This window comes from Ictidomys tridecemlineatus, chromosome 3, assembly GCF_052094955.1.
Source record: "Ictidomys tridecemlineatus isolate mIctTri1 chromosome 3, mIctTri1.hap1, whole genome shotgun sequence".
NCBI classification, from domain to species: domain Eukaryota; kingdom Metazoa; phylum Chordata; class Mammalia; order Rodentia; family Sciuridae; genus Ictidomys; species Ictidomys tridecemlineatus.
The window spans coordinates 55,600,761-55,613,266 of record NC_135479.1 but is presented as its reverse complement, the minus strand read 5'-3'; the positions used below and the strand labels follow the sequence as shown (position 1 = coordinate 55,613,266).

The 12,506-nt window shown below is 41.7% G+C and overlaps 1 protein-coding gene across 4 annotated transcripts in view; it reads right to left on the bottom strand.

Moving 5' to 3' along the window:
- The window catches only part of Dnah9 (dynein axonemal heavy chain 9), a 331,866-nt gene that overhangs the window by 85,616 nt on the left and 233,744 nt on the right, over nucleotides 1-12,506 (bottom strand). For all 4 annotated transcript variants that reach the window (XM_040269453.2, XM_005332884.4, XM_040269458.2 and 1 more), the window contains 2 exons: nucleotides 7,454-7,879; nucleotides 1,979-2,098 (listed from right to left, as the gene is read on the bottom strand). In XM_040269453.2, the coding sequence (XP_040125387.2) occupies nucleotides 1,979-2,098; nucleotides 7,454-7,879 (546 nt within the window). The remainder of the gene's footprint in view (nucleotides 1-1,978; nucleotides 2,099-7,453; nucleotides 7,880-12,506) is intronic.

Sequence of the window (12,506 nt, the reverse complement as noted above, 5' to 3'; positions counted from 1 at the left end):
GGTTTATGTTGCTTAACATGGTGGCCTCTAGTTCCAATCATTTTCCTACAAATGACATAACTTTGTTCTTCTTTAGGGCTGAACAAAACTCCATTGTGTGTGCATACATGCACACATACCCACACATGCATGCGTGTGCACACACGCACACATTAAATTCTCTTTACCCATTTGTCTACTGATGGGCACTTAGGCTGGTACTATAACTTGGCTAGTGTGAATGGTACTGCTAAGAACATGGGTATGCATGATTGCTATGGTTTGCTGAAAAACAAGCTTTTAGGCTCTGCCTTTTTTCCCCCTGTGGAGATGGACACCACCCACTTTACAGGTTGTTGGGAAGATTAAATACGATCTATATGTTAATCACTTAGCACAATACCTGGTCTATAAGACCTATCAGAAAATTAGGTACCTCTCCCTTCCTCTCTAAATTCTGGCCTGCCTTCCATTGTATTTTTCATTATACAATGAAAATAAATAAAATCAAATCTGTGTGCTATAAATAATTACCACATGGTAAGTAAGACACAAATGCTAGAAGTACTGTGCATACGGGGGTGTGTGCCGAGGACCACAGACTTCGGAACACACCCTGATTGACCTGGCCCACTTTGGGATAGCAGCCCTCTCCTTGGGAATAGAGCCATCTTTCCACCCAGGATTGCAAACTGTCTCATGGAGCTTTGTTCCTGTGTGAGGTCTTGTCCTTCATTTTTTTCCTTGAAAAAAGCCACCATACAATGTCAGAACTGGGAAGGACCTGAGGAATTCGCTAACTTCACCATCCCCATTCCATATTTAGATTAGACTAGAAGGGTGTAAGTATTTCCCCACAATCGGCTGGTAGAGAAAGAGGTGGTTTCAGAACATGTGCCTCATGTTTCTCTAGCCTAGTGCCATCCTGCCTCCCATGAGAACCATCTCGGAAAATGCTCTAGCCAGGTGCAGAAAATTGTGCTGAGTTTTGGAAACCCATCAGGGAGCTGAATGGAAGGCAAGCCAGCTAGGAAATCTGGATGATTTCTCGCCCAATTGTGGAGGTGCTGTGTCTAAATCAAACCATTCAGTTGAATGGAGGGTCTCTAAATTATGTAGAGGCTGGTCCCACGAACAAGCACAGACACACACTTGTAGTACAGCCTTTCTTTACTAATGCATGACTCAGTTTAATGGTAGCAATGACTCATTTCTCCCTAAATTAAAAAATATGGCTTTGTTATACAAATAAGTGGTGTCTGGAATAAATGTAAAGAAGAATCGATTATATTTCCCCTCACTGGTAGGGATGGTGCTGCTAAGACTCTCAACTGAAGAGTAACCTCATTCAATGGACTGCTTTGCAAGATCTTAACTGATAAAGATGATGATAAAATCAAACAATGGGGGAGGGATTGAAAAAGGCCACAAATTCTTTGACATTCCTCATCAAGAGTTCGTGCCTATCTCCCTGTCCTTGAATCTGTGACTGCTTGGATAGATAGAAGATAGTGGAAGTGCCATTATGCTGGGTTTTGTGTCCAGGCTTTAAGAGACTGAGACTGTCCACTTTTTGTCTCGGAGTCCTGGGTCACTATGGAAGATATCTGGCTAGCCTGCAGGAGAGATTGCATGAAGAGGCCCTGAGACTACACTCTTATTATCAAAACATAGCATAAATAAGATCTTTAGAGCTTGCCTATAAAATACATGCTTCCTCTAGGAATGTTTCTGCACACATGCAAGCATAATTGCATCTTGCATGGGTATGCCAGATCCAGCGTTTCTTTCCATCTAACCATCTCTATAAGCAAACTCTTGGCATGACCAGGGTGCATGTCCACACTTTCCTGAGGTCCCAGTCCCTACATCCCAGCACGTATTAATGTTTCCCCCCAAGATGGGCAGCGTTGAGCTGCGCCATCTATTTCACACCTTCACAACACTCCACAGAGCTGCTAATGTAACTGGAGCTCAGGCTGCCGAGGTGTGCACTCACCAGGCGGTTTGCAAGGGAGATGGTACCTGCGGTCATTTCAGCTTCTTGCTGACATCTGAGTTTGTCGGCCGTTGCTTTCTCAAACTTGGCAGTGAGCTTTGCCAGGTTTTCATTAAGATGCTGTTTAGGAAGGAGCACAAGGTCTGTCAGTAATCCCAGCTCAGGTCACCTCCAGTGCTTCTGAGATGAGGGTTCATGTGATTATAGAAGAAGTTGTTGGGTTGTGGGGAGCTTAAGGGCCTGGGAAAGCAGGGTAGGGAAGGAAAGGAGCCAACTAAATGATCTCAAGGGGAGTCCCAGAGAAGAAGTGGCTTTATACCGTAGTGAGGCTACGGAGTGGGAATGCAGAGATTTCCCATCCAAGGTGAGAGAGCTGAGCTTCCACACTCCAACACCTCAGTCATGGGGTAAAGGCTATAGGAGGTGAGACTGATGTGGGAGGTGGGGTGCATACATCCCACCTTTCTTTGTATTGGGGAAAATTGGGTTCTTGTGGTCTGTCAAAATGGTGCAAGCCCTGCTTCTAAAAGCACCTTAAAGCTGGGGGAAACAAAAAGACACCAGGGCAGATCTTCCTGGATCACTGACTGTATCTTCTGTGTCTGGTCAGGACAGGGCTGTCTGAAATCTCAGTCCTCCTTTGACTAGAAGGCCTTAGATCCATAGGACAACTCTTACATCACCTCATTGCTTGTCTTCCATTATTGCAAAGTATGGGAATATTTTTGAAAAAGTCATAGTTTTGATTTTTAAAAAAAATTATTAAGAATCTAGAGCTGGGGCTGGGGTTGTGGCTCAGCGGTAGAGTGCTCGCCTAGCATGTGCAAGGCCCTGGGTTCGATCCACAGCACCACATAAATATAAATGAACAAAATAAATGAATTGTGTACAAATAAAAAAATAAAAAATAATCTAGAACTGGAGCATAAAGCATTTGATGCCCTCAAGAATACATATTTGTATGTATAAAGACACATAAAAACACAGGAGATACCTACAAATGTGTCCCATGTGTGTGCAGTAACTGGGGTCCAGGCTGTTCTGTTAGCCATTACTAAAGTCACAAGAGAAATAAATACAAGGCCAAGTTTACACAGCCAAGTAGGTTTAAGAGCAGGTGGTGAGCCATCTGATTAATGATGTCAGACTGGCCACTCATTTCCCACCTCTCTTCCCCAGACTTCTCTAAAATGATTTTAAAGCAATTTAAAAAAGCCATAAAGCCCTTAACAACAAGCAAAATGGTGAAGGCTGTTGGAGGATGAGGCTTTCCAAAAGATCTTTGGAGGGTCATGCTATGGAGGGAGTGCAGAGCAGGAGGAGGAAGGAGGAAGCTGCAGCTCCCATATCTCACCAGAGGGGGAGCTGATGAGCCCACAGAGCCCCACTATGAAATGGAGATTTGGGGAAGTCAGGTGTGATGGGGGAGACAGGAGCTGGAAATAGGAGGGGTCATTGGGAGCCTATGGATCTACTTCATATCTTCCTCCCCATGTCCAGCTTTCAATGCCCCTCGGCACCTAGGCCACCGGGCAAAAGAGTCAACAGGGGCAGAGAAAAAGCACCATATTTTGGCATTTAGGGAGCATCCAACGTAACTTATTTGATCTGGAAAACAAATTATACCAGTCAGCTCTGCACTTACCTGAAGAACCAGAATCAGCATGTTTTTTTTTCTTTCTAAATATTTTTATTAGAATATTATAGCTGCACATAATAATTAGGCTCATTTTGACAAATCATACTGAATGGGATCTGATTTATTCCATTTCAGTCCCTTGTACTCCCCCTTCCCTTCTCCTGTTCCCTCCTCCTATTTCCTTCCTCTAATCCTACTGGTCTTCCTTTCACTTGTTTATTTATTTATTTTTGATTGCTGACTTACACATATACATAAAGGTGGAATTCACTGTATACATGCACGTAGCACGATTTTTGTCAAGTGCATAGAATCAGCTTTTGAACACTACCTCTTATAAACATGAAAGAACAAGAAGATGTTAATGAAAACTTAGGTTAAGGTAAATAAGAGGAAAATGAGGGTCTGGAAAAAGAGAGATAATTCAGTAACAACAATAGCAATGTTAAAACCTTTTCCAACTATTTTATCAGAGATATGCAAGATATTTCACCCCTCAAATGAGAACAGGATGCTACCAAAACAACTTGTTGGCAATGACCAGTATTGCATTGTTAATTTAAAACATATTAAGTTCAAGGGAAGGGCTAAAAGAGAAATTTGAGGAAATCTCCTAGAAATGACAAAAAATCATACAGTGACAAAAAGAAGGGAAATAGAGGACTATGTCAGGAGGGTTGTCATCCAACCAATATGCATTCCAGAAGATGGGACGAAAAAGAAGACAGAAGAATGAGATCATACCAAGTGGTTTCCAGAGCTGAAGACAGTAAGTCTTAACATGCAAAGCACAATGAATACAAAGAGAATGACAGCTAAGCACAGCAGTGTAAAGTTTCAGATACTAAGAATAAAGAGAAGGTTGAAAGACTTCCAGAAAGGCAAGGATGGGGGGGGGGACGGCATTCACAAAGGAATGGGACCCCAATGGTTCATTACACTTCTCACCAACAACAGAATAAAGCACTCTGTGTTTCAAGGGGAAAAAATAGCAACTCGAAATTCAAAACTTGGCAAATTAATTGTTACTTCAGTTAAAAAAAAAAAGGCATTTCCAGACTTTTAACTATTCAGACAATTTACCTCTTTTAAGTTTTTTGAGAAAGTTTCTTGAGGATAAGCCATAGAAGAATTAAAGAAGAAACCCACTTTATGCATCCCGAATGTAAAATTCTGTACTGGGAATTATCCTTAAATTCTAACCACAAAGCATGCATGTGGCAGGTATTTATGTGTGTGATGTGTAAGTATGTATATGTGTGTGTGGAGAGTGTGTGTGTGTGTGTGTCTATGAGTGTGAGTGTGTTTGTGTGTGTGACTGGAGAGGGCTGGAAATGGGAAGGAATTTTCAACAGCAAATGGGGAGGAATTTTCTTGCCCTGAGTGAGCTTGCATATTAGAGACAGGTGATGGCCCTTGTCCTCTGGTATTAGCAGGGACAGTTCACATTCTCTTGATGTTAATAGGCACATGAATACGCAAGGGATGGAGAAGAGGTGGTTAAAAGCAAGATGATATATATTTTTCCATTGGAAAATATTTTGGCAGAACAGAAGTGCCTCCCTAAGGTAGCCAAGGATTTTAAACATATTCTTATTGCTTTCACAGGTTGAGTGGGCTCATCATGTGAATGTCGGCTACTGAAAAGGTATAAACATTTTGAAAACATCCCCTTTGCACCAAATGTTCTTTTAGTTAAAATAGCTTGAGTAGAGAGTCTCAAAAATTCTCTTGTTATACTTTCCTGGGAGAGACTGAAGAACATGAAATTATTGGGAGGTCTTTTCCTCCCAGAAATCTGGAATGGGGCTATCACGGTATTTTACCCTTGGTGTTCTTTGAAGAGGAACTGCTATGGAGATTATCACCTGTTTTAAATAAATGTTCCATGAACATCTGGATTTATAAATCAAGTATTTTAGAGATCGGCTGCTTTACCAAAACCTTTATTATTATTATTATTATTATTATTATTATTGCTGGGGATTAAGCTCACGGCCTCATACATGCTAGGAAAGTGCTCTACCACTGAGCTACATCCCCAGTCCCAAAGTATCTTTCAAAAATAGAGATTGGTGGCAAGGATCTTCGAATTAGAGGCATTAGTCACAGGTTTTCATTTAGCAATCAATAAGCCCACGCCACATGAGGCATGCCGCACGTCTAAAATCCTGCTTTTGACAATTTGTAAGACCTGCTTTATCGTCGTGACAAATGTGCAGCAAGCATCTCATTTGCCTGGAATGCAGGTGTAGAAATTAAATATCCAGAAAATTGTTTGGATTGAAGTTGATTATGGGAGCGACTGAATTCTTGTGTGCAGTGGACATGCATGTGATAGACAGTGTGCGAGGCAAAGGAGGGCAGGAGAGGCAGAGGGGCAGCAGCGAGACCTCAGGCTGTTCCTGCTGCTCCCTCTGTCCTGGGCAGGTCTGGCTTCAAGCTTTACTTGTGCAATTTCCTTTAATTTTAACAACAATCCGGTGAAGCCAGTTCTATTATTGTGTCCATTTTACTTTAGGAAACTTTAGTTTGGGCATTCTAAAGACTCCACCAGTAAATATCACAGCTTGGTTTGGAATTAAAGTCTATTGATGAACATATTTTTAATTGCTGTGCTATCCCCAGGATTCTAATGTCTATCTTTTACTTTTGAAGTTTTCATTTTCATGGTCAAGGTGAAATTCAAGGGGACTCCTCTCTAAAATAGATGTGAACCCAAGATCGCCATCCCCTTCCCCCAGTGCAGGGTGAAGCAGATATGCTAGTGCTACTTATGTGATGTTTAAAATAGCTAATGACCCTTATAGTTTTATAGTTTTGGACAATGGAACACCCCCGAAATCACAGAATACTGCTTGCTTTTTTTTCTTTTTCCCCAGTACTAGGGATTGAATCCAGGGGTGCTCTACCACTGAGATACATCCTAAGGCCAGCTCTTATTATTTCTTTTATTTGGTGACCATGTGTCACTGAGTTTCCCAAGCTGGACTTGAACTTGTGATCCTCCTGCCTCAGCCTCCTGAGCCATTGGGATTACAGGTGTGTGCCACCATGCCCAGCTATACTGCTTGCTTTTAAAAACATCCATAAAACAATGCAGATAGCATAAGACATGTCCACACTGCTGAGTGTGAGACAGACACAGTTGGCCAGAAATGAAGACAATTAGGTACCAAAGGTGAAGCAAGGTAGCTAAAACCTACATTTCGAAGGGGAGGAGGAGGAGGAAAGAATCTTGAAGTCTTAACTTTTTGGTCTTAACGATCAAATGTTGCTGAGGGCCATTACCAAAATGTGCAAAAAAATATTAAATTCACTTTAACGTTTAACATGGTTAATAAGAGAACAGTCAGCTCCATGATAATACTGTGTGTCTATGATATATCTACCTATCTGTCACCCTTTCTTTCTTCAGAGAAAAAGGAAAAAAATCTTTTCAGACCAGAATTGTAAGCCAGTGGTTCAGGGGATTTGTCTTGTTTGGCCTAAAAGATGTTAGAAAAAGAAATATAAAAAGTTGCCTCTGTTGACAAATGAAATTTTGTTTAAATAAAAGTGGGGGGGGGCCTGGGTCGTGGCTCAGCGGTAGAGCGCTCCTCTAGCACGTGCGAGGCCCTGGGTTCGATCCTCAGCACCATTTAAAAATAAATAAACAAAATAAAGGTATTTTGTACAACTACAACTAAAAAAACCCCAAATACTAAAAAAGGAGGGGGGGTTGTTTCCTATTTCTCCTTAGATATCATGTTAGGCACTGGGTCATGGCCAGAGAGGGGTGTTTGAGAGGCTGCACTGTTTGCAATGGGGTGAAGGAGGGGCTGGGGTCCACTCACAGCAATCTTGGCTTTGATGGCCGCCAGCTTCTCCTGAGCAGCTGTGAGCTCCGAGGTGGCTTTGCTTAAAGCTTGGCGCTTGGGTTCCACATCACAGAACACCTCATAGAACCTCACGATGTTGATGACCCAAGAGCACAGGCCCGAAGCTGCGTAGGACTTGGTGGCCACGAACTCGGGATTGAACTCAGGGTCTTGCAGATATGGTCTGATGGCTTTGAGGCAATTCTCGTGAATGTTCTCCTTGTCAAAGTGGATCAGGGAATCCAGGAAGCTGTCCACTTTAGTCATGGTGACCTTAGCAGCCTTCCAGCTCCGGTCCTTGGGCACCTTGCCCCCTGGGGCCATGAGTACCATCACTGCGGCACTGACGTTGCTGACAGCTGGAGGTGGGGAACCAAAGGACTTCAGCTCTGTCAGGTTGGTCTGAGAAAAGAGAAGGAGGTCATTAGAGGGAAAACGAATGAGTTTTCTTTGTCCTCTCGGCCACTAATGGAGTTAGGCTGGGGAGCCATCCATCTGAATGGGCTGCTTTGAAGCCTGCAGCAGCCCTCTGAATTTTAAATATCATGACTCATCAAAAGGAAACCAAAGCTACTCCCCAGCGACTTCAGACTTCCCTGAATGGTGAGACGGGACTCAGCTATGTTCTTTCAATGCTTTAAACTGACTCTCAGCCCATTAGAAACACACAATTATTTCACATTCAGCTGAAAAACTATAAGGATGCCAACATACTCTGAAAATATGCAGCATGACATGAATAAAAGATAAGGTTATTATAAATTAATTTCCACCCCGGATTGAAGAGAATAGCACTGAAACTCAACTAATTTTTTTTTCTTTAATTAAACTGCTTTGTTCCATGAGCTCGTTCTAACTACTCTTGACTGTCCTGATAGCAAAGTGGCATTTTTTTTTTCTGCCAAGAAATAATTCAGACAGAAAGCCAGGCATGGCTCCTGAGTCAGCTGCCCCTGCCTGGTCGCAGGTTTGTCCTTTGTTCCAAGTCTCACTTACTCTAGAGAGATGTGGCTAAAAGGACTGACCTTGGCAAATCACTTAAACTTTCCGGGACTTGATGCCCTCATGTGTAAATTGGGGTCAGGGGCACCCACTAATTCATTGTATAAAATTGTGTTCTAAATGCTCATGAAGTTGATGTGAGATTCTATGTGATATTCCACGAGAAGCCCAGGAATGAAACCACTCGCTTACGGGGGGAAGATCTTGATTTCAAAGATGAAAGCCTTTTCCAAATTTACTCGAGGTGCACTTGAGCCTGGAAATCCACCAGTGAAGGGGACTATTTCTAGCTCCTAATGGAAAGACTGAGGAAGATGCTCCTTTTGTTCCTGAACTGTTTTCACATGTGGTTATGATTCCCCGGCAGGGACAGAAATGAAGGATGGCATAGGTGTGTGAGGGATGCTAGCACACATGTAGTGGTAGCCTCCATGGAGGTGAGAGAGGGCAAAGGGAGAAAATAGGAACAGACAGAAATAAGAAATGGCATCATTTAAAAATTAATGCTTTGGGCATGACGGTGCATGCTTATAACCCCAGTGGCTTGGGAGGCTGAGGCAGGAGGATCGTGAGTTCAAAGCCAGCCTCAGCAACTTAATGAGACCCTGTTGGAAGGAAGGAAGGAAGGAAGGAAGGAAGGAAGGAAGGAAGGAAGGAAGGAAGGAAGGAAGGAAGGAAGGGAGAAAGGGCTGGGGATATAGCTCCGTGGTTGAGTGCCCCTGGGTTCAATCCCAAGTATAAAAACCAACAACAAACAAAAAACCCTAGGAAATGATCTGAACATGGATTCTCAAGGCAATAACAATGGGGCAGGCAGCAATGGTACTACTAACAGAAGCCCAAGGTTGGCAGAGACATTTCTCAAGAGGCCACTATCAAATGTGCAAAACGTTGGGCAGCCTTGGTTCCACTCCTGTCCTAGAGCTATTACTTTAGCTGTGGCCTTGACTGCTTTTTTTCCAGGTACCTGCCTTATTAATTTGTCCTTCCCCCAAGTTTTTCTCAAACTTCTCAGGATTGGTCCACATCACCTTCCTTAACACCAACTGCTACCTTCTGCCTTCTACCACTGGTCCTCACCAGCTGCCCGGCCTCGGGGCTCCTCCATGCTGTGCTCCACATTTTTCTTTTTTATTCCACAGCATCTGTCATGCTGTATCCCTTCGTGTAAATTACCTCTTCCTTATGCTGATGGTGTCTTGCCTCTGCTAGAATATGAGCATCGTAGAGACACAGCTCTTTTTTTTTTTCCTGCCTAGTCCACTAAAGGCAGTCCATAAATCTTCATTGAGTGAATAAATAAATCAACAAATGTACGTCCAGAGTCATTCACAGGACAAAAATCTAATAAGTCCCCGGTACTGTTTTATGGGATGAAGATACTTAGAACACAAGAAAGGAAAAGTCCTTTTACTTATTCAGCTGGGGGAGATGGTCAAACAAAGAGATAATCTTTGATAGTTTTTTGACAGTGAGAAGATAAACAAACCAGGGCTAATGGATAGAGACTACTTGGAGGGTGATAATACCATGTTAGCTAAGAAGGTAAGTCTGCAGAGGCCTCTTGGAGAACCTGACTTTACAGCTAGGAGCTAAAGGATAGGAGCAAAGCAGTTCGAGAGAGATCTGCAGGACTGTTGCAGGCTGCTGAGTCAGCAATGGAGAGGCCAGAGGCAAGAAGGCACTGGGCCATGATGTAGGGGTCAGAGGAGTCAGGAGATTGGTGGAGATGAAACTGAAGGCACCATCAGGGCCAGACCCTGGGGACTGCAGGCACCATGGGGAAGAGTTAGGGATTTTATTCTAATTTCAGCAGGCAGCCACTTGGAGGCCTTAGACAGTAAATGAAATTATCCGCTTTATGCTTTAAGAGGGTCACAAGAGAAACTTACAACATATCGAACTTTGCAGATCTTTATTGGCTTTGGTTTATGATTCTAGATTCTGGCAGCAATTCGAACAAAAACAGGTCAGAATGCTCCCTGACTGCACCAGTGGGTTATGTTTACAGCCAGAGGAAAAGGAGGTGACCTACAGAAAGCAGAAAGAAGTGAGGTACAGAGATGGCGCCACAGGTTACAGCTTGACCTTGGCCTTATTGGAACCTGCTTTGAACAGTGGGTCCTTGGTTGGCTGAAACGGTGCTGCTGGGATGGGTTAAGACGTGGTCATTCATGGCGAGAGGAGGTTGTAGACTCTCTTCACTTCAAGATGGGCTACGGTTCACTCTGAAGGGAGAAACCTTTAGGCCACATTTAAAATATGTTCAGAGGCATATTTTAATGAACAATTAATAACTTATGAATGTCATTAATTATTTTTTTATAAAGTGTGATTTTGAAATAAGCAATGCACTTTTCTCTCTTACAGGTACATAGTTGATTGGGCCAACTTCCTAAAGGTCATACTTAATTCAGTTTAACCAGAGTGTGTTGCAGTGTGGGGGACAGGGCTGGGGTGTACCCGCGCTGTCAAGGGAAGCTGCTTTAGTCATTTACAAAGGAGACTGAAGAGGGCTTGGTCCAGGTTTTTCCCCATGTGATGCACGTGATGAAAAATGATTGGAACTGGAACCCATTTGGGGTAGTATAATCAGAGCTTACTGACAGGCTCAACAAGAAGTGAAAAAAATTCTTCAGCAGGATTTTTTTTTTTAAAGTCCATATTCCTTCAGATGGATGAACCCAATTTATGCAAAACAAATCGAATCTCAGGAAACCTAGGTCATTTCCAAAAATTTACCTCATGCAGGATGCTTTGATGAATGTGATTCTATATAGATCTGTGTGAAAAATCTTAGAGTCATTTTTTTGAAGGATAATAATATTCCTGGAAGTGGATTGGTTGGGTCCAAATGCAGAAACATTTTTAGCATTCCTTGTGTATACCATCAGGTTATTTCCCAGAAATTTCAATGACAAGAATCCGTGCTCAAGAGAGCCTGACACATGCCCATTCTTTTCAATATTTAATTTGATAAGTTGAAAATGATATCACAACATTGGTTTAAATAATTTACATATCTATATAGTCATATACACACACCCAAACACACATACATATCCCTGTTTATGTTAACCTTCTTTTTCATGCAAAGCATCTTGAACTTTTTAACGTTATTAATTATTTTTATAAAGTATGATTTTAGATATGCAATGCAGTTTCTCTCTTACAGGTACATAATTGACTCAACTTCCTATTGTTTCACATTTAATAGTTGAATTAAAGGATATTAACTTTTAATGATATTAGAGACAAAAACCAAAAATCCAAACTGGACTTCAATTAGATTTGTATTTGACTTATGAATAAATTGAGGGAAATAGTGGCATCCTTATGAAATTGAATCTTTCAGTATACAGACTTGGCATATGTTTATTCACATTTTTTTTAATTCACTAAGGATGTGCAGTTTTCTTCACAGTTTCAACAGATTTCCTTACACTTATTTGGACCCTGTGTTTTGGTTGTTACTTTGAAAATACATTTTCCAAATGGCTTTTGTGGATATTACGGAAGCTATTACATTTTTGTAATCTCTTTTGTAATAAGCCCTTAACCTTTCACATTTATTTACTATATTTTATAACGTGTATGAAGAATAAGACATTTATCTGCTATGGCGTAAGATTCATATGATTAATATTTTTCATTTATTATTGCATTGTTTAGGAATCTAGGATACATTTTTTTTTTTTTTTTAGTAACAGTAGAGAGGGGGCAACCACAGTGTCTTTTCTATGTCAATGGGAATGTCTCTAGTGGCCTACTATTAAATAGGATGTTTTGCCCTTGGATTGGGATTGATTGCCTTCTGTTAGCAAAAAAAAATCTAATTATCCTTTTATCCCTACTTTACTAAGAGCTTTAATAAGCAGTGAATATTGAACTGTGTTAAATACCGTTTTGACATTTCTCGGACTAAAAAGCTTTTCTCCCTTGCCGTATACTGGATAAACCTTTCTGGTTGCTGGCATATGGGTGTTTGAACACATTGCTGGAGTTGACGGACTGGTATTTTTTATGC